Here is a 16,653-nt window from a genome sequence, read left to right on the forward strand (position 1 = left end):
CAGACTTGATATGTGCTGTAAGTGGAAAATACATGCTGGGTTTTAGACTTAACATGAAAGAATGTAAAATATCTCAATAATTTTTCTATTGATTAGATATTAGAAGGATAATATTTTAGATACATATTTTTACCTAAAATACATTATTAAAATTAATTTTTTTTTTTTTTTTTTTACTTTTAAAAATATCTGTGCTAGGTAGCCTCTAAGATGGCTCTAATGATTCCTGTCCCTGCCACCTGGTTGTCACACCTTTGTGCAATCCCCTTCCAGATTGCACCAGCATGTGTCTGTCTGATCAAAAGAATATAGCAGAAGTGATGGTATTTCACTTCTGAGATTAGGTTACAGAAGACTATGGTTTCCATCTTGGGCTTGCTCTGATCACTCACTCAGGGGAAACCCTACGGAGTGGACCATGTGTCGAAGAAGTGAAGCTTCCTGGGATAGCCACATAAATAATGTTGGATGAATACACATTATATTTCTATTCAACAGTGCTAGTGTAGATTTAACATAACCACTTACTTAACTATGTGATCTTGGGCAAGTTACTTGACCTTTCTGTAACTCTGTTTTTTCATATGTAAAATGTGAATTCAATTAGTAACCTATGTATACATAAAAGTGTTTAGAGCAGTTTTATATGCAAAAGTATTTAGAACGGTGTCTGGCACATCATTAGGATTCTCATTTGAGAGTGTGATGTGGTCAGGATAGACTGTAGAGTAGTACAGAATGTTCCATGTCTAAGCTCTACTATCACATTTCTTACACATTTTGTTGCCTCCAGCAACAAAATTCCTCCACAATAATAAAATGCATAAAATATGATCTAAAATTTCAAACAGAAAAATATCTTCAATCTAGCCTTGTAATTTTAATGGTGGTTTTATAGATGCAACCACAACCTTCCTTGAACATATGGTTTAGAGATATTATGTAAACTTGCTGTTTAGAAATAAACTCTGTCCATCAGAAAAAAGTGTATTGAAACTCTTTCAGGATATTTCTTATGTTTAAAGAGAAAGCATTTACTATTCATGCTTAATAACACTATATAGGAGGAACAAATATTTCCAAGAAGTAATCCAGAAATTTGGAACTTCATTATAACCCAAACATTACATGATTTACTGATCTATGTAGACAATGCAATCAACTACCAAATATCAGAATATATTTTTGTTGTGTTTGGCAAGAATGGCATGTTTCCTAGCTCATAAAAGGACTTAGCTATGAGGGCTTTCTTCTAAAATAACAAATTATGCTTCTAAAGCAGTATGTTTATTTCCATAAAGAACTGAAATGATTGCTTTTTATTTCTTTTAATATATTGAACATTTTCGAGATGACATAATAAAGATATATGGAAACATAACATTAATATAGGATACGCAACCAGTTATGTATATTGCAAGTTTAGTTTCCCACTCACATTTTAGTGAAAAATCACCTTCCAGTTTGTTCCCTTAAAGAGTCCTTGCCAAATTAACAAAGCTTTTCTTTCTTAATTGTTGCTTGAGTTTTCATTCGCTGGAGCTGCATCTATAAAGCTATATTTACTGGTTGAAGGCTGGATATCTTTCTTCAGTAGAGCATCTTTATTTGCAAAGAAAGGGTACCCTAGGTACCCTTGACAAGGTTATGGTCATCTTCATCAAAACTTTTGAACTACCAATGAGAAATTAAGGATCTGTGTTCATATACTTTACTTCAATACAGAACAGTGGATGATGTCAGTGTAACAGTGGAATAAGGACCTTTGAAAATTGTCTCCTCCAAAAAGCAGTAGAGAAACTGGTTAAAAAAAAAAAAAGTCAGGATTAATATTTTCAGAATTCTGGAAATTAACCAAAGAATTGCAGCAATCTGGAGAACATTTCTTAATGAAAAAGTAGCTGAATCTTGGTAAGAACAGCAAACTTTGTGGCATCTTAACTTGTTTGTATTCCCATTCTTCCAAACCCCTTCAACTCCACAGTAGCCTTGAAAACCAACAGCCCGCAATCATGGCAAAGCCAGCAGCCTAGCAGTCACAAGATGGAGGAGAAAGAAGTTGGAGTTCCTGCCAAGATCATTCTCAGAAAATTGTCATTATTTGATATGTCTGGTGACTTCCTGGAAGATTCTATTTGTAATGCTGTCTCTATTTGATCTATTTTGAGCTCAGTGAGTGGAAAATACTTTGCCTCAGAGCATTTGTCAAAAACAATGAGAGGCAATTATTTAATTTTTGTGGCTGCCTGCAGTGGTGTTTAAGAGTTGGGGAAAAAAAATGGGCTAACCAAAAAGCCTAAAAGGAAAAGCTGAGGAGTGAGATGTCCATAACGACATTGAGAAGTTCCAACATATTCCTGGAAATCTAGAAGACCACATACATGTATATTACTGTGCACATGCCCAGAACTGTGTGCATGCTCAAGAAAGACCTGAGAAGTCTGTAAGCTCTCAAATCTGGTTGACTTTGAAGCGCTACATGAACAGGAAGTAAAAGCTAAGCAAGAGTTTTCAATTGCCTGGTTGAGTGTTGAAAGCATGCCTCCAAATGAACACAGAACCCCTTAACAAAGACTGGAGACTTCTTGGTTCCAGCTGTTTAAGGAAATATCTGTCCAGACATTCATTGCCCACCAAGCTAATTGAGCAGAGACTTCAATGACCACACATGACTAAGAACGTAGACTTTACAGATTTAGTTCAGAAAAGTCACTAAACAACCAGCAAAAACAAGCCCTAAGGAGGGAGGAGAAAGCAACTTCTAGAGCTGATACATTATATTGTTGAAAATATCCAGTTTTCAACAACAAACTGTGAGACAGGCAAAGGAACAAGAATTGTCTGGCCCATAAACAAGGGGAAAGAAAATCAATCAATAGAAACTGTTTCTGAGGAAGCCCAGACACAAGAATTCCTGGAGAAAGAATTTAAACAGCTATATTAAATACGTTTTAAGAACTAAAAGAAACTATGTTTACAAATGAAAAGGAAGTATGGAAATACTTAATAAAGTATTTTGTTAAGTCTTAGCAAATAGAGAATATAAGTCAAATTTGAAAACAGGTCAATTGAGACTATCCATTCTAAGAAATAAAAAGTATGAAGAGAAATAAACAAAGCCTCAAAGACCTATGAGACACCATCAAGCATATAATACACCCTCTTTTTTTTTTCTTTTTATTGGTCGCGCCCCACCGCTTGTGGGACCTTAATTCCCTGACCAGGGATCGAACCCATGGCCCCTGCATTGGGAGTGTGGAGTCTTAAACACTGCACCACCAGGGAAGTCCACCATTAAGCATATCAATATGTGAATAATGAATACCTCAGAAGGAGAGGAGAGAGGAAAAAGTGTAGAAAAAATATTTCAGGAAATAATAGTAAAAACTTCCAAAATTTGATTGAAAACATTAATCTAAACATTTAAGAATCTCAACATACTCCAGGTGGAATAAACTCAGAGATCCATGGCTAGACACATCTTGATTAAACTGTTGAAAACCAACAGTTAGAGAATTTTGAAAAAAGAAGAGAAGAAAAGATTCATCATATACAAGGGTTTCTCATAAGATTAAAAGCTAATTTCTACTTAGAAATCACAGAGGACAGAAATCACTGGGATGACATACTTAAAAGTGCTGAAAGAAAAGGACTATTAACCAAAAATTCTCTATCCAGAAAAAAAAAATCCTTTAAAACTAAAGGAGAAATTAAGACATTTCCAGATAAACAAAAACTGAGAGAATTTATCACTACCAAACCTGCCATACAAGAAACACTAAAGGGGGTCCTTTAGGCTGAAATGAAAGGACACAAGTCAGTAACTCTATTCCATGTGAAGAAACAGAGTATCAATAAAAATAACTCTGAAAGTAAATTAAAAGAAAATTTAAATGTATGTTTTGCTTTCAATTTTTTTCTCATATCTTATTTTAAAAACAATTGCATAAAAAATAGTTATAAATCTGTGCTGATAGGCACACAATGTATAAAGATGTAATTTTTATAATAATAAAAATTTGAACCAAGGGGTAAGAAACAGAGCTATATGGGAGCCAAATTTTATATGCTGTTGGAATTAAATTCATTAATCCAAACTAGATTGTTATAAATTAAGACATTAATTGTAATCCCCAGGCTACCACTGATAAAATAACTAAATATATATATGGGTATTTTTTAAAAACCACCAGATTTCTGGTTTCTGGCATGGCATATAAGGAGTTTGGAAGTTGTCACTCTGTCCTAAAAAAAAAGTGAAAAGCTGAACAAACTGAAAAATCAACAACTATTCTTAGATATATCAGAGAAGTGAGATCACAGGACAAACTACTGCCTCCAAAACTGGAGAGACAGACAGGCAAGTACAGAGAATCTCAATTTACCACAAAAGAAACTGCTACAAAAACCAATACCAGGGTAGACAAATCCGACCTGTAATTGATGAATTGCTAGAGGCTCAGAGTGGACAAGTCTGAGAGTAAAAAATTCCAGGGGAACTTAGTCATAGGGGGGCCCACAATTTTGTAAGTTTTACCACCAAAAACTTAACCAGGCTCTCACAGTGAATATCAGAGAAAAATCCCCTCATGCTTCTGGTCGGGGGAAGGCAAAAGAAACCATTTTGAAATAGGCCAGAGCATTCTGTTCTTAATAAGACCTGCCCTCGAGAGAAACTATTGGTGTTTTATCAGGACTCATTGACCCAGAGGGATGAAAATACACAACTAACACCCACCCTAGCCTTCCACTTAGGGAAAATACGCAACAAAAGCCCACTCTCACCTTTCCACTTGGGGAAAGGGAAATACCCAGCTTTAGCCTGCTCTGGTCTTCCACAGGGGAGAAGGGAAATACCCAACTCCAACCCACTCCAGCCATCCCATGCCACCTAAAGATGCAGAGAATGGGACTGAGAAGCATTTGTGAAGTTCACAATTCAGAGGCACAAGCTCACAAAAATACTATAACAATCATAGGACTAGAGAATGTTTCCGCTCCTGCCACAGCTTACTGCCACATTACTAAAGGCCTATTCACTACAGCTCCTTTTAACCAGTACATGATGCCTAACCATCATGAAAAAAAGTATAAGGCATACTAAAAAAAGCAAAAAAAGACAACTGAAGAGACAAATCAAGCATAGAATCAGACACAGATATGGCAGCAATGTTGGAACAATCAGACCAGGAATTTAAAACAATTATGATTAATATGCTAAGGTTTCTAGTGGATAAAGTACAACTGGTGGGCAACGTAAGCAGAGAGACAGAAGCATAAGAGAAAATCAAAATGAAGTGCTAGAGATCAAAAACACTGTAATGGAAATGAAGAATGCCTTTGATGGGCTCGTTAGTAGACTGGACATAGCTGAGGAAAGAATCTCTGAGCCTGAGGATATATCAATAGAACTTTCTAAAACAGAAAAGCAGTGAGGAAAAAAATATAAAACAAAATCACAGAACAGAATATCCAAGTACTGTATGACAACAACAAAAGGTGTAACATATGCATAATGGAAATATCAGAAAGAAAAGAAAGAGAAGCAAGAACAGAAGCAATGGGCTTCCCTGGTGGCACTAATAATCCGCCTGCCAATGCAGGGGATATGGGTTTGAGCTCTGGTCCAGGAAGATTCCCCATGCCGCAAAGCAACTAAGCCCGTGCGCCACAACTACTGAGCCTGTGCTCTAGAGCCCAAAAGCCACAACTACCGAGCCCACGTGCCACAACTACTGAAGCCCACATGCCACAACTACTGAAGCCCACGTGCCTAGAGTCCATGCTCCACAACAAGAGAAGCCACCGCAATGAGAAGCCGGCACCACAACAAAGAGTAGCCCCTGCTCTCCACAACTAGAGAAAGCCTGCACGCAGCAACGAAGACCCAACACAGCCATAAATCAATAAATAATTACATAAATAAATACATAAATTTATTTTTAAAAAAACAAAAGAAATAATTGAAGAAATAATGATTGATAATTTCCCCCAAATTAATGTCAGACACCAAACCACAGATCCAGGAAGCTCAGAGAACACTAAACAGGATTCTAAAAGAAACTTCATAAGAACATCATATTCAAACTGCAGAAAATCAAAAGTAATGAAAAAATCTTGAAAAAGGTCAGAGGAAAAAAATCTTACCTATCATACTTGTAGAAGAACAGAGGTAAGAATTGCATTTAACTACTCCTCAGAAACCATGCAAGCAAGAAGAGAGGAGGGTGAAATATTTAAAGCATTGAGGACAAAAAACCCCACCAACCAAGAAATCTGAATCCTAATATCCTTTAAAAGTGAAGGAGAATTATAGACTTTCTCAGACAAACAACGACTGAGGGAATTTGTTCCAATAGACCTGCTTTGCAAGAAACGTTAAAAAAAGTTCTTCAGAGAGAAGAAAAATTATATGTCAGAAACTTGGAATTACATAAAGGGAAAGCAGCAGAAAAGAAATGAGTGAGGATAAAGTAAAAACTTTTATTTTCTTATTCTTAGTTAATCTTACAAATTTTGTTTGCTCATAATAATAATATCAACAATGTATTCAATTATAATCTGAAAGGATCAATAAAATCTCCTAGAACTAATAAGTATAGCAAGGTTTCAAGATACAACGTTAATATACAAAAGTCAATCACTTTTATTTATACTAGCAATGAACAAGTGGAATTTGAAATTAAAGGCACAAAACCATTTACATTAGCACCAAAACAATGAAATAGGTATAAATCTGACAAAATATGTACAAGATCTATATGAAGAAGACTACAAAACTCTGATGAAAGAAATAAAAGAACTAAACAAATGGAGATATATTCTATCTTCATGAATAGGAATATATAATATTGTTTAGATGTCAGTTCTTCGCAGCTGCATCTATAGGCTTTAATGCAATGCCAGTCAAAATCCCAGTAAGTTATTCCATGGATACTGACAAACTGATTCTGTGGTTTATATGGAGTGGCAAGAAACCTAGGATAGCAACATTAAAGGAGAACAAAGCCAGACAACTGACAAGACTTACTATAAAGCTGCAGTAATCAACACAGTGTGGTACTGGTGAAAGAATAAACAAATCAGTGAAACAGAATGGATAGCCCAGAAATAAACCCATCTAAATATGGTCAACTGATCTTTGACAAAGGAGCAAAGGCAATACAATGGAGCAAAAATTGTATTTTCAACAAATGGTGCTAGAACAATTGGACATTCACATGTTAAAAAAAAAAAAAAAAAGAATCTAGACCCAGGTCTTAACACCCTTCACACAAATCAACTCAGAATAGATCACAGAGTTAAGTGTAAAATGCAAAACTATAAAACTCTTAAAAGATAATGTAGCAGAAAATCTAGATGACCTTAGGTTTGATGATGAATTTTTAGACATGACACCACAGGCAAAATCTATGAGAAAAATACCTGGTGGTGCAGTGGTTGAGAGTCCGCCTGCCAATGCAGGGGACATGGGTTCATGCCCCAGTCTGGGAAGATCCCACACATCACGGAGCAGCTGGGCCCATGAGCCATGGCCACTGAACCTGTGCGTCCAGAGCCTGTGCTCCGCAACGGGAGAGGCCGCAACAGTGAGAGGCCCACATACCGCAAAAAAAAAAAAAAAAAAAGAGAGAAATAATTGATAAGCTGGATTTCATTTTTAAAAAATTGCTCAGTGAATAATATTGTCAAGAGAATGAGAAGACAAGCCACAGACTGAGAGAAAATATTTGCAAAATATTTGCAAAGGACATACCTGATAAAGGACTTGTATCCAGAATACACAAAGATCTCTTAAAAGCCAACAATAATAAAACAAATAACCTGATTAGAAAGTGGGCAAAAGACATGAACAGATGCCTCACCAAAGAACGTGGCATGGCAAATAAGCATATGAAAATATATTCAACATTATACGTCATTAAGGAATTGAAAATTAAAACAATAAGATACCATAATTGTATGCATATTAGAAGAGCCAAAATCCAAAACACTGACAGCATAAAATGCTGATGAAGATGCAAAGCACCAGGAATTCTCATTCATTCCTAGTAGGAATGCAAAATGATGCAGCCATTTTGGAAGACAGTTTGGCAGTTTCTTTATACTAAACATATCCTTACCATATGGTCCAGCAATCATGTTCCTTGGTATTTACCCAAATCAGTTGAAAATTAATATTCACACAAAAACCTGCATAATTTTATTCATAGTTGCATAGTTTTATTCATAATTGCCAAAACTTGAAAGCAACCAAGTTGTTCTTCAATAAGTGAATAGCAAAATGAACGGTGGTATATACAGACAATGAACTATTATTCAGTGCTAAAAAGATATGTTACACACCATGAAAAGACAGTGGTATTTTGATATTGAGGAAGCTGTGCAAATTTGAGACAGGTAATATAGTATATGGGAAGTCTCTGTACCTTCTGCTCAAATTTGCTAATGAACCTAAAATAGCTCTAAAAAATAAAGATTTTTTTTTTAAAAAAGGGAAATAAAATTGTACACTAGAAAATATCTATTTAACACAAAAGAAGGCAAAAAATGGACAAATAGAGAAACACAAAAGACCTAAGACATATGGAAAACAAATAGCAAAATGGAAGATGTAAATCTTACACTATCAATAATTACACTAAATATAAATGGATTAAATAATTAAAAGGCAGAGGTTGGCAGAATGGATTAAAAAAAAAGCCCATCCAACTATATACTGTCTACAAGAGACTTACTTGTAGATTCATACTTCAGATTCAAAGACACAAGTTATTTGAAAGCAAAAAATAGAAGGTGGACCATGAACATAGTAACCAAATAGAACTGGAGTGACTACAGTAATATTAGAAAAAAAATAGATTTTAAAACAAAAATTGTTTAGAATATTATATAATGATAAAAGGGAAACTCCACCAAAAAAAGGTAACAATTATAAACACATGTAAACCTTACATCAGAGTCCCCAAATACATGAAGCTAGCGCTGACAGAATTGAAAAGAAAAACAGACAATTCAACAATAACAGTTGGAAACCTCAATACTCCACTTTCTAAAAGGGATAGAACTAGACAAAAGATCCACAAGGACATAGAATACTTGAACAATCCTATAAACCAACAGACATCTGTAGAACACTCTATACTACAACAGCAGAATATATATTCTTATTAAGTGAACACAGAGCATTCTCCAGGATAGGCCATATGTTAAGCCGTAAAACTAGTCTCTAAAGACAAAGTATGTCTTCTGACCACAATAAAATAAAATTAGAAACCATTACCCCCCAAGAAATGGAAAATTCACAAATAAGGAAGGATGGTTTAAAAACATATTGGATTCTTTGAGTTTAAAATCTAACTGGGTGTCTATTGCTATATAGGATGGGGTAATGAGGAGTAATTAGAATTAAACAAGGAATAAGATTTCAGTTGAAAGGGAAAAAATATTGGAGCACTTGGAATAATCCTCTCCTCATACAGTTAAATTATTTTAATTTTCCAAACCTCAGTTCAAGAATAACATTCTCTGAAAAGCTTTCCCTGACTCCACCAATGATGATAACAAGGTTAATAATGGTAATATAAGCTGACACTTTTTTATAGCCCTTGTTATATGACAAGTATCACTCTAACCAATATAAATATATTTCAATATTCAATCCTCCCAACAACACTAAGAGATAGTATTATTATTCCCATTTTACATGAGAAGAGGGTAAATAATTTGGCAAGGTTACCTAACTAAGAAGTGGCAGGGTTGGGATTCAAATATAATGATTCCAAAATCCATGTTCTGAAGCATAACCAACTGGAGTTAGATCCATCTTATCAAGACTCTCACAGAACCCATACATACTTCAGTTATACCATAAACTACATTACGTTGTAACAGCTTACTAGATTGTCCTCTTTCACTAATCATTCACTGATAAACAATTATTCAACCAACAGGAAATTATTGAGCATGTTCCCTGTGCCAGAAAATGTGCTTGTTCATAGAAATAAAGCCACATATGTCATATTTCATCTGTCAAAGAGTTTTAGTCTCAAGCAGAGTTCAGCAAACTATAGTTCACAGGCCAAATTCTGTTGTCCACCTGTTTTTGTAAATAAATTTTTATTGAACCACAACTGTGCTCATTGATTTATGTAGTGCTCACTGGTTTATACCAGTTGGTTTATATTGGTTTATCTGTAGCTTCTTTCATGTTACAACATCAGAGTGGAGTAGTTGTTATGGAGACCATTTGGCAGGCAAAGTCTAAAATATTTACTATCTGGTACTTTACAGAAAAAGTCTGCCAACCCTGGTCTAAAGAATAAGACAAATAAGAAAATCATTAATTACTACCCAATAAGGTACATGCTATGGTGCCCAAGATACTACGGGAACATAGAGATATCTAGATTAGATTATAGAGTCAGCAAAAGTTTTCTAGGAGACCTGATATCTGACCTAATTTTTGAAGGTTAACTAGTTAAAGAAGAGCAGCCAAACTTGTCAGTAAGGCCAGACAGTGAAGTTTAGCAGTGATCCAGGGAGCTAGGAATAAAGAGGGTAAATATGTTTAGGAAATATTAATTATTTTTACATAACTTATGAAAATATATCTTTAATTTCTTCATTCCCACTATCTGGCACAACTAATGGTGCATATAGTTAAACTCACTAAATATTTGTTATCAGAAAATATTAAGTCCTAAGTAAACAATGTTTACTGAAAAGGGGAGAAAATATTTGCCTTCTATTAGTCCCTAAAATCACTAAACTATAAGAATCCCGATTTTTTCACCCACTGCCTTAGAGTAAAAAAAAACAAAAACTACCACTTTTTCATTGTTTTCAGTTGTAGAGATGTATATAACATTTAAGAATACAGTTTTACAAATGAGAAATGGTTGCAAAATACTGTACCTGGAAAATTCATAGGCAGTTCAAATGGTTGTGGAGCCTCACAACCTTCAATGTGCTCACAAATTTCAGCTATGATCTTCTTAATTTTGAGGCCAGTAATTTTAATCACTTCTCCTGTTGACAAACAGCATTCATTTCCAAACATTTCATAAATAGAACCTGAAAAAAGAAAAGAAAAATAGCTTTTAAAAAAAGAATTCAATAATGAAGAACAAATTAGGAGTCAAAAGTCTCATACGAAGCGTTTTTATTCAGTTCCTCTCAGATACCTGCTAAACAGGAATTTAATCAAGCTTGGCAAAATATACAGCGTGTACCAGGAAAAATATTAGATTTTCACTTCATCCACTGGGCAAAGTGTAAACAATCTTATTTTTGTTATTATTGTAAATTGAATTTATGGTCCTCAGCACCTTTAGCTCATATTTCCAAGGTCAAGCTACAACCATGTCTTCCCCTGCTGGGATTTATGATCTTTTTTTGGCTAGGTCATAGAATTAAACTCACATGAGTCAACAATGATCTGAGTAAGTACTGCAAACAAGGTTGTAATACAATCTAACATCCAAAGACAGAGCATTTGTACACCAGGCTTCATATTAAGAGCACCATATCTATTTATAAGACCTAGTTCTCTTCATCTGCATGAATATAACATTTTGTCCATTTTATCTCTTGTTTTTGACAAGCTGGAAACAACTCTCAACATCTTTATGGCAATAGGGGGCAGACAAACCCAGATAAACTGAAAAGCTTCATTTTAGTTCAGGATTTCAGTCTCCTTCCTAAAAAACCTTTTATCATAGATGTCAAAGCTAAATTTTTCATCCATTTATTTCCCTTTTATATCTCCTGATGGAGGAACACTGAGCAGTGAAATAACCGAAAGATTAGCAACAGGAAAGACGAGAAGCAAAAGTTCTGGGTAATCTAGCCCCAGTAAAAAGGAAACAACCCCAAAACTACATCTCTGGGATATTATCACTTTACAATAAAGCAGTAAACTAGAGGCTGATGTAAATAAATATTGCAGAACTGTGGGGTTTGAAACATATCAATTTTTCCTTGCTTCCAATATGATTTATACCCTCTTTACCACACTAAAATATAAATAATATGAGCACAAGATTTTAGGTTTGTTGGTTGGTTTTCTGAATTCTTCTGTTGAAACACCCCTTCACGGAATCATGCCTGATATGTAGCAAGTACCTGAAATATTTTTATAGCATTAATGGTTATCATAAAAGTTATTAAGCCCAGCATTCAATTTAGCTTTAAACAACTCTGTGGTTTTATCAGAGTCTCTACAGAGAGCAGGGGGCACACGCAAATTAAAACAATTTAAGGAGATTTTAATAAAGGGACAATTTACACACAGGCACAGACAGTTCTAGGCAACACAAGAATATAAATGTCCTGATCTCACTCTTTTTCCTCCATTGGATCATCTGCCAGGGCACCCCATTGCCCCAATTCAGCCAGAAGCCAGAGGACAATGGAGCTGCTGACTCCACAGAAGTCAGCCTCCCAGGCAGAGTGGAAATGAAAATTAGCACACCAACCTTACTGTCTATTATTTAATGAGGATCATTTTTGCAGACATGCTAGTATATGAGCTCCTTGTATACTTCTAAACTCCCTCCTTTTCTCATACTATTGCCTTAACTACACATGCGTTCATACTTTTTATTAACTCCAATACATTGTGTTGTCAGCCATCTCAAATCCCTCATGGAAAAAACTGGTATATTAAAAAATAATAATAAATCCACAGTGACATTTTCTTCCAGTGAACTCAGAATAATTATTTTCTATGATCCTCATTCGGAAATTAATCACATAGTAACATTTTACTTCTACAGTATTATCTCATCCTGTACTTAACCTTTTATGACTTTAGTTTCTGTTACTCCCAATTCAATTTTAAGCTTCATGAAAAAAAAATTGCATTATATTATTGCATAACTACCAACACATCAACCTCCCTTCCTCATTCATTCAGCAAACTTTAATGAATACCTACTATGTGTCAGACATTGCAATTGGCAGTAGTACAAAATGCATATGCCTTCCCCATAGAAGCACTGTTTTGAAGGGAACAGACAAGTAAGCAGACAATTGAAGCAGATTATGAGAAAGTTATAATATAGAAAATACAGGGCATTGAGGGAGTAAATTGGAGGCATTTAATTAAGCAATTATATGGGAAAGAGATTAGGGAAAGATTTGTGGAGGAGATGACAGCCGAGCTGAGTTTTAAAGGAAGCATCACAAAATGTTAGGACAGGCAGAGGATATAGTATTTGAAAAGGCAGTGAGATGCGAAAGAGTCTGATACATTCTGGAAACTTCACATAATTTGTTATGTCTCAAATATAAAGTAAGAAATGGGAACTGGTAAGAAAGGAGGCTGGAGAAATAGAGGGAATCCAGATCGTGCAGTGTCTTTATAAAATTACCAATAAACAAAAAAGCCAATCAAAGTCTGAAGCAACCTCAGAGTCAGAGAATTTACATTTTCAGTTATCAATGTCCAGGAACTAATGCCAATTTAATGAGAGGTCATATGTTTCTAGGCGCTTGCTATCCAAAGTGTGTCCTGCTGCATCACCTGGGAGCTTGTTAGGATCTCAGCCAGACCCTAGACCTGCTGAATCAGAACCTGCATTTTTAACAAGACCCCCAGATGATTCATAAGTACATTAAGGTTTGGAAAGCACTGGTCTAGACAACAAATGTATAACTGAAATAATCTCTGTTCTGAGATTGTTGCAAAACTTACCAAGAGAGAGAAGGACATGTCAGGTAGAGGATGCACTCAGCGTCATTGAGATGGAGGATGTTGTAAGTAAGGACAGGGAAAGGGAAGGATTTTAAACAGCAAAGTGACATGGTAAGATTTTTCTGTGTCACACGAAATAGAACGTAATTGGACCTATCCTGTTTCAGCAGAAGTCTGTTTGGCTTAATTTCAACGCAACAAATGTCTAATTGCAGATGTAATGTATAGCAAACTGATTCACTTGGAATGCCATCTTTCTTTCAAAGGTTCCATTGGAATTCAAAAGTAAAAGATGAGTTTATGTGAGATTACATATCAGTTCACAGGGGATAGAAGCCAGAGAATTCTAAGAGAAAATTCTGTGAGTTTTAGTCACCACACAAAAGGCTTTTGACACCTCAGGTCTCTTTCTAATCATCCCTCTCGCTTTGAAAAAAGAAAACCACTTTTTTCAGTCATGTAAGGAAAAGAGCCTCATGGAAATGTTAATCTTTCACATTTATCTTTAATTCTTTGTGACTTCCAATTTTCTCTAAGCAAGAAAGCTATTAATTCATTTTAATAAAGAGAGAGGTCAGTGACACCCAACTCTAGAAAGTTATGTCCCTGATAGGTGACAAGAACATACAGCAAATCTCAAACCCCTGAAACTTGAAGAGTTCTTGTACGTCATTATCATCATTATAGTGTCTCTTAAAATACATTTTTTTCAGTGAAAATATAAAATGGTTAATTTAAAAAACAGCCAACTTTCATAATCTCAGAACAAGCACATATAATATGCCTAATTGCCTTTTAAAAATTTGCTGAGATGTGTCTGAACTATGTGTTTGTGTAAATATAGATATAAAAATAGTTTTCATTTCATTTTTAACCACAAGACATGCATTTTGAATATGCAAATCTAGAATCTATTAAATCTTTACAGACTGATTCTTTCCAAGTCAGAGCATATGTGTTCAGGATGAGGCCAAACATCAGAGAAAGCTGAACAAAGCAGCCTGTTTTCAGTGATCAAACATTGCCCCTGAAGGCTGTAATGAAAGTCATGTGCCTCTGAAATCACCTTTTCTGAAATGCTACTTTGCTCAATAAAAATGACAGATTAATATCCTTTTATGAGCCCATCCCTTATTTGACAATCCATATAAGCAATGCTGTGATCACATGGAAGAAACCAAAACAACTGGCTCCATAGATTTTCTTCCTTTTCCTCTACAAAGTTGAAAATGTGTGGCAGTCGGGGAAGAAGAAACTTACATTGTTTAGAGGCTTTTTTCCCTTTACTCAACATATACTCACTTCCTCCATTCCCCACCCCACCATCTCCCACCCCACCATCTCCCACCCCCACCATACCAGCCACTCATCCCATCATCAGCCTGTCAAAGTTCAACCAATCATAAAGATTCAGCTCATATTCATTTTCTTTTTTTTTAAACATCTTTATTGGGGTATAATTGCTTTACAATGGTGTGTTAGTTTTTGCTTTATAGCAAAGTGAATCAGCCTGTCAAAGTTCAACCAATCATAAAGATTCAGCTCATATTCATTTTCTTTTTTTTTTAACATCTTTATTGGGGTATAATTGCTTTACAATGGTGTGTTAGTTTCTGCTTTATAGCAAAGTGAATCAGTTATACATACACATATGTTCCCATATCTCTTCCCTCTTGCGTCTCCCTCCCTCCCACCCTCCCTATCCCACCCCGCCAGACGGTCACAAAGCACCGAGCTCACTGTCTTCTTGAAAGCCTTCCTTTATTCCCACCTAAGTAAGAATTAATTCTTTCCTCTGTGCTCCAATAGTACTTTGCATGTATCTCCATTATGGCCCCTATGTGATCATTATCACAGCCTGCTGTTAGGGTATTATTTTCTGATCATTGATATTATGTATACTTTAGAATTTATTATGATATTCTAAAGAAGAGACATCATCTTAACTATATTTATACCCCTCCTCACATACACACAGCTAATTGCACAGTTTTGTCAATTAGTGGATCCTTAGTGAATGTTAAATTATAACTTAGCTTTACTGTAAAATGACAATAAATTATTGTGAATATAGAAGTCCTTCTCCATTAACAGTTTAAAGCATAGTCAACCCAAGGCTTTGGCATGGGTTATATCTTCATTTGGTATAACTAATAACAAATGTACAAGCATATGTGAGATTAGCTGGTCACCTTGTGAATTCCCTAGACAAGGAATATTAAGGGCAGGTAATTCTATAATATGAATCTCTGCTTGTTAAATTTGCCATTTTTCGTTATGTTTACCATTTTTATATTGCTGGACTTGAGGATGAGGCTCATAAAATGATCTGAGATATGTTTGGAGGAGTTAGGAATTTACTCTGTAAAGTAGGATTGATATTGTATGACAGTATCTATAGACTGGGCTTGCTGGTAGAGATTTATCCTTGCTCCTCATAAACAATTGTGATTATTCTTTATTATTATTACATGGCCAGTATTCCATAAAGAGACGATCTCCATCTCCTGTAAGGCAAAGTCATTTCCATGCACTACATGAAGAATAGATCTAAAACTATATGAACATGATATTTGAATGTAGTTTGCACATAAATAAGCATAAAACAGCAAGCTTGCAGCTTTACTAGGGATGGATTCTACCAGTTAGATACTGGGTATGCCACTGAGAGGTATATCTGAATATTGATCGAAAATGATCTTTCAAGGTCATAGAGACTCTCTTCCCTTCTGCCAAAATATCAATATAAAGAGGGCAAAACGGTGGCACCAAGTATTAAGGAAAATGATGGCCAACACCAAGTAGAGCTAAGGTATAATCTCTCTTACTTCTAAGAATATGGGGGTTTTTAATGGGAATTTAGGGTTTAAGTGTTATCCTGGAAATCAAGTTTAGAGACAGAAATATGCTAGAAACTATAGTGAATTTTGGTGAGTCTTATAAAATTTGAACAT

At 35.2% G+C, this 16,653-nt stretch overlaps 1 protein-coding gene across 1 annotated transcript in view; it reads right to left on the minus strand.

Annotated features, from left to right (window-relative positions):
• The window catches only part of THEMIS (thymocyte selection associated), a gene marked incomplete at its 3' end in the record, with an annotated part of 158,230 nt that overhangs the window by 112,848 nt on the left and 28,729 nt on the right, over positions 1–16,653 (minus strand). The window contains exon 2 of the mRNA XM_082669146.1: positions 10,918–11,076. Within this exon, the coding sequence (XP_082525272.1) occupies positions 10,918–11,076 (159 nt within the window). The remainder of the gene's footprint in view (positions 1–10,917; positions 11,077–16,653) is intronic.

This window comes from Grampus griseus (assembly GCF_964374135.1).
Source record: "Grampus griseus genome assembly, chromosome: 13".
NCBI lineage: Eukaryota > Metazoa > Chordata > Mammalia > Artiodactyla > Delphinidae > Grampus > Grampus griseus.